Genomic DNA, 17,590 nt, shown 5'->3' with positions numbered 1-17,590 from the left:
GACACACTCAGCGTCTGGTCCTGGTTCAGCCGAGTCCTTTACACGGCACCTGTAGCGAGGAGGCAGTGGGAGGCACGATCGTCATCAAGGAAAAGCAACCGGAGACATGGGTCTAGGTGACAAATTCTGCATTTCATATGACAGGCACCAGCCACATTCCCTACACAATAATAATACAAAAAGGTGCTCATTGCACCACATGCACACAAAGGGTTGAGAATCCCAATCTACTGTGGACTTCCACTTATCTCCTCCCATGGTCCATATAAGATTAATGATTTAGGAAACCTCCACAGCAACAGGGCAGGAGAAACAAAGACAACAGAATAAACTTGACCTTTTTTATTCTGCAAAGCAATATGCACATCTTACAAACACAAAATTAATCTAGGAGAGAAATGTCATTTCCAAATCAGCTATTAACCATCATGCAACAAGACAAGTGAAATGTAAGAACAAAACAAAACAAACAAGCCATCTTAACCCTACAATCACCTGCAGAGGGTTGAAAAACCAAGGCTCAGATTTTCTATGTCATGGCAAAGAAAAACGCAAAAGAAAATGGCAGCTTTCTAAGAACAAGAAAACACGTACAAATAGAATCAAAACTGATTCAAGTCATAGTTAAAAAGAAAAAGAAAACAAAAAAGGAAAGATCAATATGATCTGAACTTTAAGTTTTTACTCTTCTGTTTGGCTGCATTTAACTTGTGTAGACTGCGCCCAGAACAAGCCGATGCTGCTCAGCACTGCAGCGTTCCAGGCCGACGGACGCGCTTCCCTCTGCGCTGCAACACGGGCTGCCAAGGGGAAACTAAGGCCAAAAAACACAACTCCAACATCTTCTCTTTTGCATTTGCGTGTTGCAATCTTAGTATTTCTGGGTACTTCAATACGGCGGGCGATAAATCGCAAAGCAGGCTCCTTGAATTACCAAATAGCAAAACCAGATTTTAACTAAATTTTAATTAGAACATTCGGAGTTTGATTTGATTGAAACGGAAAGGACGCGGGTTTGCTTTTTTAAAGGGGTTGCGTTATGTTGGGTGTTTTTTAGGTATTTCCAGAATTTGCAACGCCACCCCAATTTGCTTTCTATTCCTGCCTTTGGTCCCCAGGTCAAGCCACCCTCGTAGGGAACTCTGTAAGTCAGCATTAATGCACAAGGCTGGGTAGGTGCATTAGGAACAGCTCGGACAGTTTTCATGAGGAGCCGTCTACCTGTTTTGACTTCACCGATTCATTGGGCGAAGCTGGATTAGCCCGGAGCAGCAACAGGAGAACACTGGAAGCTTCGTTTTATCCCTAAACTTCAAACTCGGCCACCTCTAAAACTTTGCCTTAACATCCCTGGAGAAAAATGCATGTTAGTTAACACCACTTAAGTAACCGAAATTCTATAAAGGAAACATGTTCTGAAGAAAAGTGCGACTACTTTGCTTCAATACACTGAAGACTCGTGAACTTACTGAAGTCCCGTACATACAGACCAGTAGGGTACCATTCAATAGTGCCTACGGATAATAAACTAAGAATTTTAGGCCAGCATAATCGAGACTGTGAGATTTTGACTTGAGTTCCTTCTTTTGTGTAGTTTGGAGCGAAAGGAGGAAGGGGAGAAAGCATTTGTGTGTGTGTGCAGACCTACAGTTTCTGACAAGAAAGCTGAAAGATGAAAGGTCAATTAAGGCAATCAGTGAGATTTTAAAAGCGGTGGTGGGTAAGTCTGCAGGAAAACCCTGACTCGGGACAATTGAGGCTACTCAATAAAAAACCAGAAAGAAACAGCAAAAGCCAGAATGAGAAAGGGAGAAATGCACAGAACAAGAGCACGAAGTTAAGAATGGACGCAGAGAACAGCGTGTGTTTTACTGTGGGGTGTCTCTGACCTTATCGCAGCAGCCCCAGCGCTCTCCTTGCCGCTCTCCCCGAGCGGGCAGCGTTCGCTGGCAACGGGACAAAGCCAAGCAAGTCAGTCCCACTTCCCGCTGCCCTTCAGAGATGGACAGAGTCCCAACACGAAGCTCTGTAACACACTACGGGCTTTCCTTTCGTTATTTGCACTTGCCCCAAGGCTGTGCAGAGCCCCGACAGACTGCTCATACAATACAGCTTTTGATTAAGCTTCACTTTCTAGAAAAGAAAAGGAGTTTAGAGCAAGCTGCTCACACAGTCCTGGTGTGAGGGCTGCGGGGGGGAGGCCAAGCGGAACACGCTCCAGACAGTCTCTGCTGATCCTCCAGCACTCAGCAAGCCAAATGAAATTTAAATAAAATAAAAATCCAACTTAGCACTTTTCAATAAGAAACATTTTAAGATGGGACTTCACTCATTTTTTTTTTTTTTACTATGAATAAAAGCACAAGTTTGTCCTAAATACAGCACTATTAAAATGTGTATAAGTATTTCTTTTTCAAAAACAAATCTAAAATGTTGATATTTTTTCTTGCAAGCAAGGAACAAATGGAAGAAAGTATCAGGCCACGCAAACACACATTTAATTAATGTAGTAGATTGGTGGCTTTGGAAATGCGACATTATATCAAAGGTGCATACTGTTTCAAACACACTGTACATATCATTGGGCAAAAAACAAAAACCTGTTGGTTCGTTTGAGACACTTGCAAAGGCATCTTAACCTGCCCAGATGCAGCTAGACAAAAATATCTTGCTCTGACTATATGTAGCCATATCACTAAACATATCTACACAAACATTCGGCTATGTCCACAGGTAAAGACTGAAAGTTTCCGGCCGCACTACGATGCGGAACAAGTGCATCACCTGACCTATTCTGAATATACCTTTATAAATATGTACAAATCAATTACAGGCACTTGAAATGTCTTTGGTTGGAATAAACCAACATTGCAAGATAATGTATTCACAGAGTGTTAAGACCCATTCTGGGTTCAGCAGGCAATGATTACGGTTCTCAGTCATTCTCAGTCAAGGAGAGGGTGGATTATGCTTCTGACAAAGCAACCTAAAGAAAAAGAAAACATTTAATTAAAGTCAGATTCTTCATGCTGTAACGGTGATATTCCTGATCTCCACCCAGCTGGCAGATCTGTCCTTGCCTTTCCAAAGAGCCTTGAAAAGTCTGACTTGGAAAGGAAATCAAAGTCAGTCTGAAGGTGGTTTGTACTCAGCATAATCAGTTTTTAAAAAACAAACACCACACAAGAAACCAAAACAGCTTATACTACAAAATATCATTAATATCAAAAGGTGCCAACGTTAGCTTCCTACTTCACAATTAAGCATATTCACATTTAATCCTTCAAGAAAAGTGCAGGTCTCCAATGCAGTGTTGAATATTGACTGTTTCAGTAGCTTTGTCATTGTTTTCATTTAATTCCGATTAACAACTATTAGAACTACGTACCACGCTTTACTCAAAGTTTTCAGTCTGTTGTGATAAAAGACAAATAAAACTACTCAATGCTATCTATTCAATGCTTCATACAAACAGCACAAGTAACATCAGAATCAGGGTAGAACAGCTGCATTATAGCACTTACTGAACTGCAACAATCCAGTTCCAAGAAATCTGAGGATCTACTAAGCCCATACATGTATTTTGTAGCACCCATCTGTACTGTCCACAATGAAACACCCATGTCTCTTTGAAAAGGAATTAAACCTACACCCCCGGAGATAAGAAAGAACAGTCTGTACTATGTAAAAAAGGAGGTTTTCTATGTTTTCTTATCAGAGTCAATATTTTGTTATTACACAGACTCACCTTTTCAGAGCAGAATTCTGTATTGCTTTGCCTCAGTTTGCTTGGTCTGCCTTTAATAACTGCATAGCAGAACATTGTAATCACCATCACAAAAAGAAAGTAACTGGTATGCATGAGATGCAGGTTTATAAGAGAGCGATCATCCTGCACAGAAAATTAAAACCATTTATTGACAATGCACCGTTAGTTGGCATTTTATATTAAAGCAATAACTATCAGATCAGCACAGAAATTACTTCATGAATCAACTTTCTCCCCATTACGCAGCTGGCACAGTAATGAAAGTGATTCCTAATTGCGGCACATAAAGAGGCCAAATGTTCCTCCCGTTAAAAATCTGCACGGGAGATCTCTTCCCATGTACTGACAGTGTCTTTTGTCAAATGATTTCAGGATATAAATGTGAGTTATTAAAAGCTGTGAGGCACGTGGAGATTACAGGAAGACCATCGTGCCCACCGGGGGTAAAGCGTTTCCAACTCTGTCTCAACCCTTGCACTACATAATAAACCAGCACTGAATACGACTATTTTAGGACACAAACAGAACCACAGTCAATTAAAACAGAGCTAAGCGCTTATCCAACATAACATATAAAACCACCATGGCACTTACATCTGGAACTATAACAGTGAGTTTGGGGTTTAAAGCATGATACACTTTTCCAATTGCTCCTTTGTAACACCAGAAAGGGTTATAGTCTTGTGCATATTTTGTATTAGAGTCCCTTGCGGTGGTAAAGATCTTGTACCACAGCGTAGCGTTGCTGTATGTTTCAGGAACACAGTGTGGTGGCTGACTGCAGAAAAACAGAAATAATTAGCACCCTAATTGCGGTTCTCTATGTTCAGTAAGGCAAACTTTTAGAACAGCGTAAAACACAGTTTGGTTTTGGACATTCCAAAAACAACTACAAAAAACAAAGCTTAACCAAAAGAGTGTATAGAAACCATATGATTCCTATACTATGATTAGATTTAATTACATGTTTTGCCAGTAAGTCAACACCGCACAGCTTAATTAGGAAAACACTGGTTTTCATAAGGCTTCAGACGTCATGTGAATCTATCTGGTGGTTCTCCAGGGTGTGTTGAATAGTGGCAGAGAATCTAAAGACAAAGGGAAGCTGTTTTGATCAGAGGTCTGTACCTGCTGGGTGACGGTAGCAAAGCAGCATTTGGCTTATGCTGATCTCTCAGCAGGGAAGAGAATAAGAACCTTAGTGTCAAGCCTTGGCTCTCACACAAAGTAGGGAAATTAAATTATAGGGTATCTGTCCTAAATATTCACAGATTCTTTTGTTCTGAGGGCAGTTTAAAATCACAGGTAACATGCTGAAATGCAGGTAAGGACCAGAAAAATCCAGAGAAAAATGCCGTGTTGCTAAAAGCCAGCAAAAGTCTCAAGCCAGGGTTCTTCCTGTGGGGAAAGGAAGGTGGGTACATAAACTTCCACAGTCAATAATTTTCATCAGGAAGTAACCACCTCAGAGAACAGCTGAGGAATGAATCACCTATTAACCAGCCTGTGATGGAGTGTTTCAAATGCACTTACACTGTGACGGGAAACACGTTGCTGGCTGCTGTGATGGTCATGCAGGTGGTGAACACAACCTGCTCGCAGTGGCCGTGCAGGACACAGTCATCGGAATTCCAGGCAGCCGGAAGGGTGAACGTGATATTGATCTCCTCGTGGGATTCTCTGCCTTTGAGAAAGAGAAGGAAAGCTGGGTTTGGTTCACAAAAGTATCTGAGCAACAATCACTAGGATAAGGACAACATGGAAACAACTAAGACAGTAACCATAACCCTGACTCTGTCCCTTTGAAGCCATCCAGGATCTTTGCTATCAACAAAGAGAGGAAAAAGAAAGTTTTAAAAAAACCCAAACTAAACCAAAACCAACAAACCACAAAAACCCAGCTGTTGGTCTTCCTAATCTCTCCTGCCCCCACAAAAAGTGGGGTCATGAGGCTCCTTTCAGAAATTAAAAACTCACTATTTATAAGTGAACTCATGTGTGTTCAGAGAACCTCATTACAAAGTAAAATCACAGACCTTTAGCCTTCTAAAGACTTGGTTCCACAGCTGCTTCTTCCAACACTTACTTTTCAAATTGGAGATATTTATGTAGACAAAAAGGTGCCAGCAGATATTGAACTGCAGATTAAGTAGTGTATGTTAACTCCATGTGGATATATTAACAGAGAAAATATATCCAGGCTACTGGAAATGGAACTTGCATTTGGTAGCTTTTAAAGCAGTAACATAATAACAACAACACAAAATACAGTAATACAGATTTACAGCTATGGCAAATGTCTCATCACAGGAGGTTCAAGACACCTTCAGGCATTATAAAATGCAGCCCTGGCTAAAAACTAAAATTCAATGAGCTCCTATTATCAATTTCTATTAATTTTCTACAATCTCCTGTCAAAACTTACTCTCAGGGCAGCCACACAGCACATCAGTCACTTCACACCACAGAAAGCGTAACCACCTTATTTCTTGCTGTTTCTGATATTAAAGCTCATTCATGTACAGACTTGAGATAAATTCTATATTTTTAGACAACATGCTCCTTGATCTCTAATGTATTATATATACACTAATACCTCTAAAATGTGAGTTAATGACTTGAAGATGTATCAAGATCAAACTGAGGATGGTCACTGTAGAAGCTTTTGCTGCTTGGAACTTTGTTGGCTTAAAAATTACCTTCCATTGTCATTAGGTTGATCATTTAGAACTGCAAAACCTAATCTTGGCAAACTCGCAGGCTCTTTTCCATTCCGAACGCAGGAAAAAGTTTCTTCGAGTTTTATATAGGAATATACTCACTACAAATCTGGAAACACACGTATGTTTTAAGTAAAAGATTTATCTTGCCAATAATAAGCTGGAGAGTTTCTGATTAATTATATAGCTTTCATTCACATTGACAAAGGTCATTTCTTCCGTACCTGAGAGCCCAATCTGGTGGCCAAAAATTGTGGAACTTAGATGTGTGACATTGCGAGAGTATCCGCCAAACGGCCGCAGCGGGTCCAGCGTCAAGGTGATGGTAACGGAGATGTTGATGGGGCCAGAGTCCTCGAGAGTCTGCGGAGACTGCGTGGAAGATCTCGCCTGCCCGCTGGTCACGGTGCTTTCCGGAGTCGTGGTATCGTTGATGAGATGCTTTAAGGTTTCATTCTCGGATATACAGAAGTCCAAATCATTAAACCTCAGGAGGAAAGTATTCCAGTCCTTAAAACAAACGTGAAGATTTCAACCAGATTAGCGAATTCACCGTTGGCTGCCGGGTCCCTAGAGCAGCGCAGACCTCGGTACGTACCATCCCGCAGTCCCAGGCCATTTCACCAAAACCACGTGGCTCACAAAGCAAGGACAAATCCCACCACGACCATCTCAACAACCGGGCAAGTTGTTTACAAAAGCTCAATGTGCTAAATCGCAGGCGCGGCCTGAGCGGCGCTCAGCACAGCAGAATAGCAGAATATCCTTTAAACTACGGAAGGAAGAGACTCACTGGTGCATTCTCACCACATTCATGGCATGAGCGGTTTCCAGCAAGGTTCCCCTCATTGCACAATAGTGCTAGAGGAGATCACAAGTGTCACAAACAAGCTGGCACAACAGAACGAGAAACAGAAAGGCCACAGGAGGGAAGAGCCACGTCAGAAGATTTGGCCTCATCTTCACACTAAAAAAAGACTATTAGAACATTCACACCAACAGCCTCTTTCCTTATTAAATCAGAGGCAAATATAAATGAAGACAAACTCCCCTAAGACTCTGCACACTCCCATGAGAGGGTTGTTAAGCGGAAAAATACCCAACTCATTAGTTTTAGGCATGTTTTTCAAATTAGTACTCCCACTATTTAGCTCAGGAACTTTCTGTACCTACCTCTGTCATTTCTGGTGACTTGATCTCCTTGATTTTGAAGAAATAACCCAGTGTCAGAAAAGCTATTGCCATAGCGCTTACACTGATCATAAAGACCACAAGCGGAGGTCGACTGCTGATGTAAACCTTCAGGTTCTCCAACAGGTTTATGTTGAACATTATTCTGATTGTTCACCTGAAAACACAGAATATCAGAAGAGAGTGACTGGGCTGTGTGTGTCACAGGGGGTTGGTGGATCACATAAGGTGAAAGCTTGACAACCAAAAAATGGAATCACATACCACAATGAGATTCAATTACACGACTCTGTGCTGTTCACTGAACACAGTATGCCTTCAATAAAGCACAAATCAAAACACGCTTGACTTCACCTTCTCAGCACCTGCAACTGCCAGCTGGGAGCAGATTTTAAGAAATGAGGACAACTTCCAGCACACTCAAATATTGCTGAGGAGCAATAGAACCAGCTCTTTTCCTTCCCCACACACCTAGGCAGAATATACACTGGTACACGCTTATTCCAGTAATATTTTAATTCACCAAATTATGGTGCGGATGGAGTTGTAACACATCAAACTTTGTACATCCCAGCATATGCTTCCAAAACTGAGGCTGAAGCCTCAAAGATCCCTTTTCCCCATCCCTAGGGGAAGGACCAGCCCTTCAAAACGGGGTCCAAAAAGCAGGCTGCATCATTTTATACTTCTGCATCAGGAATCCTGTGGTCAGAAACACCAAATAACTGCATTATGGTGGAGGCTGGAAGACTCCTTTCTTTATTTGATTCTTGCAGGACCTAGAGAACTTTTGCTAGAGTCTGTAAACAAAGAAATGACCTTATGAGGAAACCTACTGAATCATCAATTTTTGCCTAAAACACTTTGTCTGATTCCCCTTCTGAATTTTCATTTGCAGAGCACAAAGACCCAGACTAAGTTTACTGAATTACAACGTAAAGGAAACAGGGAAAAGGAGGAGCTTTCAGACAAAGCCTTTTTCAGATCCCACAATGTACGACGATCACAACTTCCTTGTGCGTACTTGAGATTTCACTGGCAGAAATGTTATTCTTAACAGAAGGAATATTGACAAAACCTGCAAAACTACTCCAGAAAGGGGAAAATTCAACTCACTGAGAAGAGACCGCAGATACTGTGGCAATAACCCAACACCGAGGTGTGCGTTCCGGTCTCCTCCTCACACCTCCTTGCTTCTCCTGGGTGAAATGTGCTGAAACAGGGCTCACTCCAGAGCACAGGATCATGTCCTGGGTTTACTACTTTGCACCATCAACCAATTTTCATCCACTTTGCAAAGAAGAGGAAAGCCAGCAACTTTTTATCAGCAAGAACAATTGGGTGCTGCAAATGCCTCTTTACAACACAGAGTGTGGCTGAGAGCGGCAAGCGGAGTGAGGAGGAAGGATGGAGAGCAGGAGAAGAAAAGGTGATGATAAATATGTACCTCACCAGAATTTCTATATTTATCCCAGACCAGCTGTGCTATGGCCAGACAAGCCAGGGAAGGTGTTGGGAGAAGGCGGGAACAGGATGGAAAGGGAGAGCTGGTGTGGGTGAGGACCACGCTGGCTTCAATCCACATCTCTGTGTGTCTTACCTCCCATCTTGTCTCCGGCAGCAAATCTCTTAAATGAGCCCTAGTTAAAAAAACCCCCAACACTCCATCTAGAAACATCGGAGACACGTGTTGAGATGGAAAACAATCAAAAGATAAACCGAAAGCTGAGTTGTATTCAGTGTTCCCGTCTGAATTTCCTTTTGAGAATCACATCGCGGATGAAGGTTTTATTACAGCATTTAATCAAAGCTGAGTGTCACCCGCAGCACATCCAGCGCTGGGATCCCTTCGTATGGGGGCTTCCAACAGCGCCATTAGCATTCTTGTTTACCACAGGGTCTAAAATCAGCCATAAAACTGGATGCACCAAAAAGCAGATATATACTAAATATTCAGACTAATATTTTTATGTAAGAGAGTAACGGCTTTTAAGTGCCAGTTGCTTAATACGCTCCCATAACTCACCAGCTTTGAAAGCAATTAGAAAATGCTATAAGCTGCAATTTCTGAAGCGTAATATGCCTTCTGAGCATCTGTGAGAACAACTGTGGATTTCAATACCGGAGCTGACATGAAAATAGCAAATGGACACAGAATAACAGAATCACAGAATGTCAGGGATTGGAAGGGACCTCGAAAGCTCATCCAGTGCAATCCCCCCATGGAGCAGGAACACCCAGATGAGGTTACACAGGAAGGTGTCCAGGTGGGTTTGAATGTCTCCAGAGTAGGAGACTCCACAACCTCCCTGGGCAGCCTGGTCCAGTGTCTGTCACCCTCACTGAGAAGAAGTTTCTTCTCAAATTTAAGTGGAACCTCTTGTGTTCCAGTTTGAACCCATCACCCCTTGTCCTATCATTGGTTGTCACCCAGAAGAGCCTGGCTCCATCCTCCTGACACTCACCCTTTAGACATCTGTAAACATAAATGAGGTCACCCCTCAGTCTCCTCTTGTCCAGCTCCAGAGCCCCAGCTCCCTCAGCCTTTCCTCACACGGGAGATGCTCCACTCCCTTCAGCATCTTTGTTGCCCTGCGCTGGACTCTCTCCAGCAGTTCCCTGTCCTGCTGGAACTGAGGGGCCCAGAACTGGACACAATATTCCAGATGTGGTCTCCCCAGAGCAGAGTAGAGGGGCAGGAGAACCTCTCTGACCTACTGACCACTCCCTTCTAACCCACCCCAGGTACCATTGGCCTTCCTGGCCACAAGGGCCCAGTGCTGGCTCATGGTCATGGACATGGTTAATGCAAACCAGAATGAGGAGTTTTTCCACGCCACTGCCTGAAGAACTGCTGACTTCTTTTTGAAATACAGTGCTTAAATAACACTAATTTTTCAAGACCTTGTGAAACAGATCAGTGCGTGTAAATCAAAACATATATTCCCACTAGATTTTAGGGATTTGGTTAATGGTCCACACACTTAAACTCCTCCTTTCTGTTAGGGCCCATTAGAAACACAACACAAATGCTATTTTCCTACCAGCTCTAGTTGTAACTAACAACTTCCCCTGTGTAAATGAATAACCTAAAGAACATCACTTTTGTTTCTTTTTCACACCGTTAAAAAAAGAAACCGAACGCTAAAACCTCCTGGCGGGTCAGGAAAGCAAGATCAGATTTCACTTTTTAGCTAAATAAATAATTTAGAAAGCGGCTCTACTGAGCGCTGTACGCCGCTCTCTGCCCCGGCCAAGCCTTTGAATCCTTGTGCAATAAGCATCTCCACAGTCGTCCTAACGAGGAGCTCAAGCACAACAGGAGAATGAAAACTGCCAGCCCGGAACATTGGGCACCAGCTCCAGAAGTAATTGAGGTGGGGAGAGTTAGAGCTGACGGTGCTCAGGAGAGATGTGCTCTTAAATCGGCCCCAAAACCACCCAAAATTATGTTATCCAGTTAAAAATATTAAAATGGTAAAGGACAGAAATACAGAAGTTAATGTGTCAGAGTCTCACGCAAACACAGAATTGGGTAGACACCTAAAAAGCGAGGAAATAGTCATTTATTCTACAATTTAAGAGAATCTTCCTCCGCAACAGCTCAAACCAAATAGAGCAACCTTGAAGTAACTTTTCAAATTCTTCCTGATTTGTAGATGAGTTTAGAAAAGGGAACTTCTGAACCCATGGGTTTTTCAAGAGTAAATTACAAATAAGGAAAACTTTGAAGTCGATTGCAAAGACCAAAAAGTCAATGAAATGAGTCATAGCAGAAGTATTAAATTCCCATTTGGGGGCTTAATATCAAACGAACTGAATTCCTAACAACAAGGGGGAAAAAAAGTGTGCTGTACTAAAGCAGGTATTAAACATAAAATTACTGTTGCCAAAACAAAACAAAAAGAATTCTTTATAGATCAAAGTAAATGTTTGACAATTTCAACATGTATCTTGCCTTAATGCCAACTACTGTCGTTCCACCAGAACGCTGATAATCATGTCATTTCCTTACAAATATTTCCCCTTCTTGTTGTGCATGTAAGATGGTCACAGCCTAGAGGAGAAAACACATTTTTGGGGGTGGAATAATAAAAAAAAAATCAATGAAATATCTTAAGGAAGAAAATTGGGGATGGAAGAGCAGCCACAGAACCAACCCATCCCAACAGCGCACATCAACACCTCGTATTTTCTAAGCCTGAAGCTCTTATTGTGAATAACAGCATTTAATCGTAACTGTGCTGCTCAGTTTATTTATAAACCATGTTTTCAAAGATGTCTCATTACCAGCAGTACAATGGGAGTTAGGAAAAGGGTCACGTCAGGGTTAACCACTTTGAATGAAAATAACGTTGCGTGCCAGAAAAACATCCATACACACAAATCAACCGAACTGTGATTTTCCTAGCAAACCATCCATAAATACCATGCAAACAAAGAAATGGTGCTGATCCCCAACTTAAGTGCCTCCCATTTGAGAACAGTCAACAGTAGCAGGTGCCAAAAATATCTTTAATTTGGTTATCTTCTCATCAAACCAAACTTGATGTCTAACACCTAAAACAGTAAAGCAAAATAGATCACAGTTGTGTTAACTGCAAAGCTGCTTATTAAAGTTCAAAAGATTCAAAATGGTCTGTAAAAGCTTTATAAAGACTAATTGTTAATAAGAATGTCTGGATCTCTAATCTAATATCACCAGCCGATCAAAAATAACCTCACCTAATTTTACAACTGAAAATAAAGGATTGTCTGGTTCTCACAGCAGCAGCAATTATTAACCCCTCTCTTTTCTCTAAGGGAAAGAAAACAGGATCAAAATTAAACAGAAGCTTCTAAACTCACCAGAAGGCTGCCCTTTCACGCCCTCAAATGACCTATTTGTTTGTACTACATGAGCTTTTACAGTCAATTTATTTCAGGAATTGGGGAAATCTAATCAATTATTTTTTCTTCGAATCTTTCATAACATAATATTTATCATAAAACATGCAGTTGGGAGGAAAAGAGGGGCTTCCGACTAATTTTATAAGAAGATTCACTTTACTGTAAGGATATCTAGAGAAAAAAAAGGGCACCAGTATTTGCAGCGGCTTAAGTTCAAACAAAGTGAAGAGATGCACAGTAAGTGCCATCGACCACCTTCACAGAGTCGGGGACAGAAGCAATCGGGACTTAGGGAGGACGAAATCTGATGGAAACGTCACCTCGGATCCTTCACTGCAAGCAAATCCAGCCGGATCGGCAGCCAGATGTGCAGCAGCTGCCTCGGACTGTGCAAGGAGAACGTACCCAAAGTGGGAGATAATTGTGAATCATCTCCCATCATCTCCCACCTCCTGCTGAAAAATGCTTCCCTCCTTTTATTCACAGAATCAACTGGGTTCGAAAAGACCTCAGAGATCATAAAGTCCAACCCTTGGTCCAACTCCAGTCCATTGACTAGATCATGGCACTAAGTGCCATGTCCAATCTCAGTTTCAAAACCTCCAGGGCCGGTGAGTCCAGCACCTCCCTGGGCAGCCATTCCAATGCCTGACCACTCTCTCTGCAAAGAATTGCTTTCTAATATCCAGCCTCAATTTCCCCTGGCAGAGTTGAAGCCCATGCCCCCTTGTCCTATTGCTGATGCCTGGGAGAAGAGACCAATCCCCCCCTGGCTAGAACTGCCCTTCAGGTAGTTCTAGAGAGTGTTGAGCTCAGCTCTAAGCCTCCTCTTCTCCAGACTAAACAAGCCCAGCTCCCTCAGCCTCTCCCCATAGCTCTTGTGTTCAAGTCCCTTCCCCAGTCTTGTTGCTGTTCTCAGGACCCGCTCCAGCACTTCAATCTCTTTCCTGACCTGAGGGGCCCAGAACTGAACACAATACTCCAGGTGTGGCCTCCCCAATGCAGAGCACAGGGGAAGGATCACTGCCCTTGTCCTGCTGACCACGCTCTTTTGGATACAGGACAGGATCCCATTGGCCTTCTTGGCCACCTGGGCACACTGTTGGCTCATGTTGAGCTTCCTGTCAATTCAGGTAACAGGGGTCGTCAGGAAGCAGATTTTAACACAAACCTGAGAGCCCAGGGACTTGCAAGAACAGAACGACTCAAAATGCTTCACCAGATGATTCTTTTGGTCCCTTCCAACGTGGTACATCGTGATTATATTATACTTGCTTCAAATGTTTATTTTCACCTTTCAAAACACACTTCGAAGCATAATTAAGCATTTCAACATCCCAAGAGCTACATAAACAGCAAACATTTCAGTTCTACCCACAAAACGAAGCCAAGGACAAGAAGTAATTTGGTCAGAGTGATAGTAAATTTTGAGGATCAAATTGATACTGGATTTCAAAGGCTCAAGTTGTAACTCTTGTTAAAGATGGGGAACTTGCAATAATAAGTAGATGAGTTAAAAAATAAAAAAGGAAAATTGGTGGGTCAGACATTACTCAATCTGTGTAAACAAAGTTACCAGCCTCTTAACAGCCCGTCCCAACAAACGTGTGTTGTAGTCCAAAATGTCTGTGGATTTAACACAAGGTCCTGTGACAGCAACATTGATTTAAATTTACCATTTAAACAGATATTCATGTGCCAACACACAAATGCAAACAAGTTCCAAATACTTCTGTTTTTAATGCTAAGAGTTTTAAAAAATTGAAAACCCAAAAATAGGTAGAAAGGTTTTAAGCCAGAAAATACAAATGATGTGAGGGAAGTCTTATTTCACTGGTTCACCAAATCCCAAATTCCGACTGTTGTTAAAAGTGAAAAACACCATTTAAAATGTCCCCAGGTGTAAAATGAACAGAAACTGAACCTCTGATTGAAAATAGATGGTTTGCAGCCCTGTTTGCCAAGGCAACCTGTGCCATGGAAAGAGGACACGCGTTCACACACCAGTTCTCACTTGGGCATTTTTAAAACCTCCCAACTTTCACAAGTCAAGGTTGTATTTATAACGTGACATCACAATCTACATCATACGGACGACAGTAAAACGTACAATATTAAAGGTTCTGAAGTTGTATTAAAAGATGCTATTCTGGTTACTGCGGATTAGCGTGAGAGCCTGGGAGAGGAAGGCAAAAGTAAAATGATTTGGTTTTATAGGACTTGTTGAAGCACCATGAGAAACCAAATTCTGCATAGATTGTTACCAACAACAGCCAAACAAATGCAGTTCACAGAAAGGCTTTACTCAACAAGTCTGAAAAGTCTCAGTAACAGTTTAATAATCAGAAACTGGCTTAGTAACCAATTTAAGGTTAATCGTTGACTTCATTAAGGAACGCGGTACAGAATTCAGCTGTGTAAGTGCAGAAAAATGCCACAAAAAAAGGCTCTTCAGACTGTTTGCAATGGCAACTATTGCTTGTAATGAGAACGGTGAGGCGACCCAGACGCAGACACGGCGTGAATCACAAGCAGAAAATGCGACGCGTTGAGGAAATGGCAGCTTTGGATAAAACGGCAAAATAAGAGTTGTGGATGTAGAAAGAACACAACGCTGGCTGTGAGAGGAGGAAAACAGCCAGCGGGTGCCAGTGACAGAGAAAATCAAACAGCAGCCACAGTGGCTGAAGTACAGGACCAGGGCAATAAGTGAAATATCAAGGATCTGGCAATAATATTACCACATCTCTACACTTCACCCCCATGGGTCAAAAGAAATAGGACTTTAATTTACTCAGCCCAAACTCACATAGGTAAGTGGTGTCTCCGTTTTACAGATAAATAACAAAACCCAACATGCCCAGGCATACATAAGTTTTCTTCCGAATCAAAACCTGGGTTCAGAGCCCTGGGAACCAGCTTTATTCACAGGTCAGAGTGTTCTTCTCCAGAAAATGGAACCCTCAACACAGACGTGCTGTTGGCAAGGGGAGTTTTGGGAAAAGCAAAGAAATGCTGACGCCAACGAGTTTCATTAATACTTAGTTTAGGGGTCAGTTAATAGAACAACTTTATTTCTAAAAAAAAAAAAAAAATTATTATATATATATATATGCTGTTCAATAAAACAATAAAGATGTAGGAACATACGGCCAGGGGTGACGGACGTGCCAGCCTCCTGCTTCTTGCCAGGGGACAAGGACACCGAGCTCTGTCTGTGCCTTCAGATGCTCCTCTCCATGACCCAGCACACTGTCTACTTTGTATTATCAGGCAGCATTTCAAGTTCTTGTCTTTCAAGTGGGAAAGAAGAATCGCATTCCACCGGCCCCGAGCCACTCCTCAAATCACAGGAGGTAAAAAAGCTACTCAGGTCCTAAATCCTCTTTGATGGGACTAAATCTAAGGTCAAAGAGCATCCGTCTGGCAGGGACAATTCAATATTCTCTCTGCTCAGGCTGCCTACAAAAGTTGTCGCCTCCCCTTGTGAACACCTACTGATCAGACACTGGATTTCAGCCATCAGCTTATTCCCAGAGGAAAAGCGGGTGGATGGAAGTGGCAGCAGCTCACTAGATGAACCCAGAACCGTTTTGTACGTCCAACCTAGAAGCAAAAGGTTTAGTCCGTGTTTCCTATCACTCAGCCACTAATAAAAACGCACTAATGATTTACCACAAAAGATCGGCCCAGCCAAGATAGGCTTTCATCTCATGATGCGCTTCCAACTACAAAACTTCTCAGAAGTTCGATGAGGATATTCATCCTCAATGAATTCTTATCTCAAGGCTTGTCTAACAGGGCAAATTTACCCATACAATTATACGCTAGCGCTAATCATGCAAATAAATTTCCCCAAAGACAAGCCCTTAAAAAACAAACAAAGAGGAAAAAACAGCCAAGCAGCAGTTGTGCTGCAATGGTTGTGTCTGTCCCTTGCCAGGCAGGAATGTTTCCCAGGGTGTCCACAGCTGCGATTGCGATACACGGTTCGAATTTAACGTCAGGTTTCTAGCAGCCACGCTCTAGTCGCGATAAACCCCAAAATTTATTATTAAAAACGTTATAGCGTCTTTAGATGTAAGTTAAATAAAAAAAAAAAAAAAAGCAGAAGGCGATAGAATATGGATATGTAGTGAACAGATTAAAAAAAAGAAAAGAAGGAATCAGTATTCAGAAGCTATTTTGAAACTGAAATTACTGCTACCAGAAATACTCTATTTTGCCCTGATACGATGCCACACACACACAGTTCAAGCTAACAGCCTTTCAAAATATTGTATTAGCCAATAATAAAGTAAAATTACCACTAAATTGCACCAGCCGAGCCCGAGCAGCCCCTGCCGACCCGCACACCGCAGCAAAGCCCGGCTCAGCCGCTCCGCCCCGCAACGGGCCGGGGCCGCGGCAGCTCCACGGCGCTTTCCCCCTTACACACCCGGCACCGGAGCAACCCAGCGCCCCGCCGGCGGGATCCGGCCGGGACGGACCCGCAACCCGGAGCGCCCCCCGGCCCCATCTTACCAGCGCCTGAAGCGGGGAAGAGGCCCCCGGGCCGGGCGGGTGGAGGCCCGGAGGCGGCGGCGGGGCTCAGAGGCGGCGGGGCTGCCGTGCGGGCGGGCTCTGCACCATCGTCCTGCCCTGGCGGGGCTACGGGGACATGCCGGGGGGCGGGCGGTGCGGAGGCCGCTGCCGGCGCCGCTGCCCGGACACCCGCCTCCTCCGCCGCTTCCGGGGACGCAGCCGTAACCTCTCACGCGGGCCGGGCCGTGCGGACGGTGGCGCGGGGGGGACAAAATTGCGGCGGCGCCAGCTGACGCGCGGCCCGGCCCCCGCCCGCGGGCGGAGCCACAGCGAGCCGGGGGCCACAGCGGCCCCGGTGGCGGCGGAGGGGGCGCCGCTTCGGCCCCGCCGGCCGGCCGAGCTCGCTGCCGCACCGGGAACGGGCTCGGAGGCGGCCGCTCACGGTCTGAGAAGCGCTCAGGGCTCGCCCCGCCCTCGTTGTGTCCTCATGCCGGGG

The 17,590-nt window shown here is 43.5% G+C and overlaps 1 protein-coding gene across 1 annotated transcript; it reads right to left on the bottom strand.

Annotated features, from left to right (window-relative positions):
• Window positions 1–327: 327 nt before the first annotated feature.
• Window positions 328–17,429, bottom strand: TMEM248 (transmembrane protein 248). The gene is made up of 7 exons (XM_082068797.1): window positions 17,095–17,429; window positions 7,663–7,837; window positions 6,714–6,999; window positions 5,303–5,453; window positions 4,364–4,547; window positions 3,749–3,892; window positions 328–2,986 (listed from the first exon to the last, which is right to left on the bottom strand). Exons 2-7 carry the CDS (start codon window positions 7,819–7,821, stop codon window positions 2,966–2,968), a joined length of 945 nt encoding a protein of 314 aa, XP_081924923.1. The 5' UTR covers window positions 7,822–7,837; window positions 17,095–17,429; the 3' UTR covers window positions 328–2,965.
• Between the last annotated feature and the right edge of the window lie 161 nt (window positions 17,430–17,590).

Source organism: Streptopelia decaocto, assembly GCF_964273445.1.
Source record: "Streptopelia decaocto genome assembly, chromosome: 18".
Classification (NCBI taxonomy): Eukaryota; Metazoa; Chordata; class Aves; order Columbiformes; family Columbidae; genus Streptopelia; species Streptopelia decaocto.
The sequence above is the reverse complement of the archived record's forward strand: the minus strand, read 5'-3'. Positions and strand labels throughout refer to the sequence as shown.

Coding starts and splice junctions, on each gene's coding strand:
- TMEM248 (XM_082068797.1), bottom strand. CDS start 7,821: ATGTTCAACATAAACCTGTTGGAGAACCTGAAGGTTTACATCAGCAGT. Junction 7,000..7,662: donor AGTCACCAGAAATGACAGAG/GTAGGTACAGAA, acceptor GTTTGTTTTAAG/GACTGGAATACTTTCCTCCT. Junction 5,454..6,713: donor CCACCAGATTGGGCTCTCAG/GTACGGAAGAAA, acceptor TCTTTCTCAAAG/GCAGAGAATCCCACGAGGAG.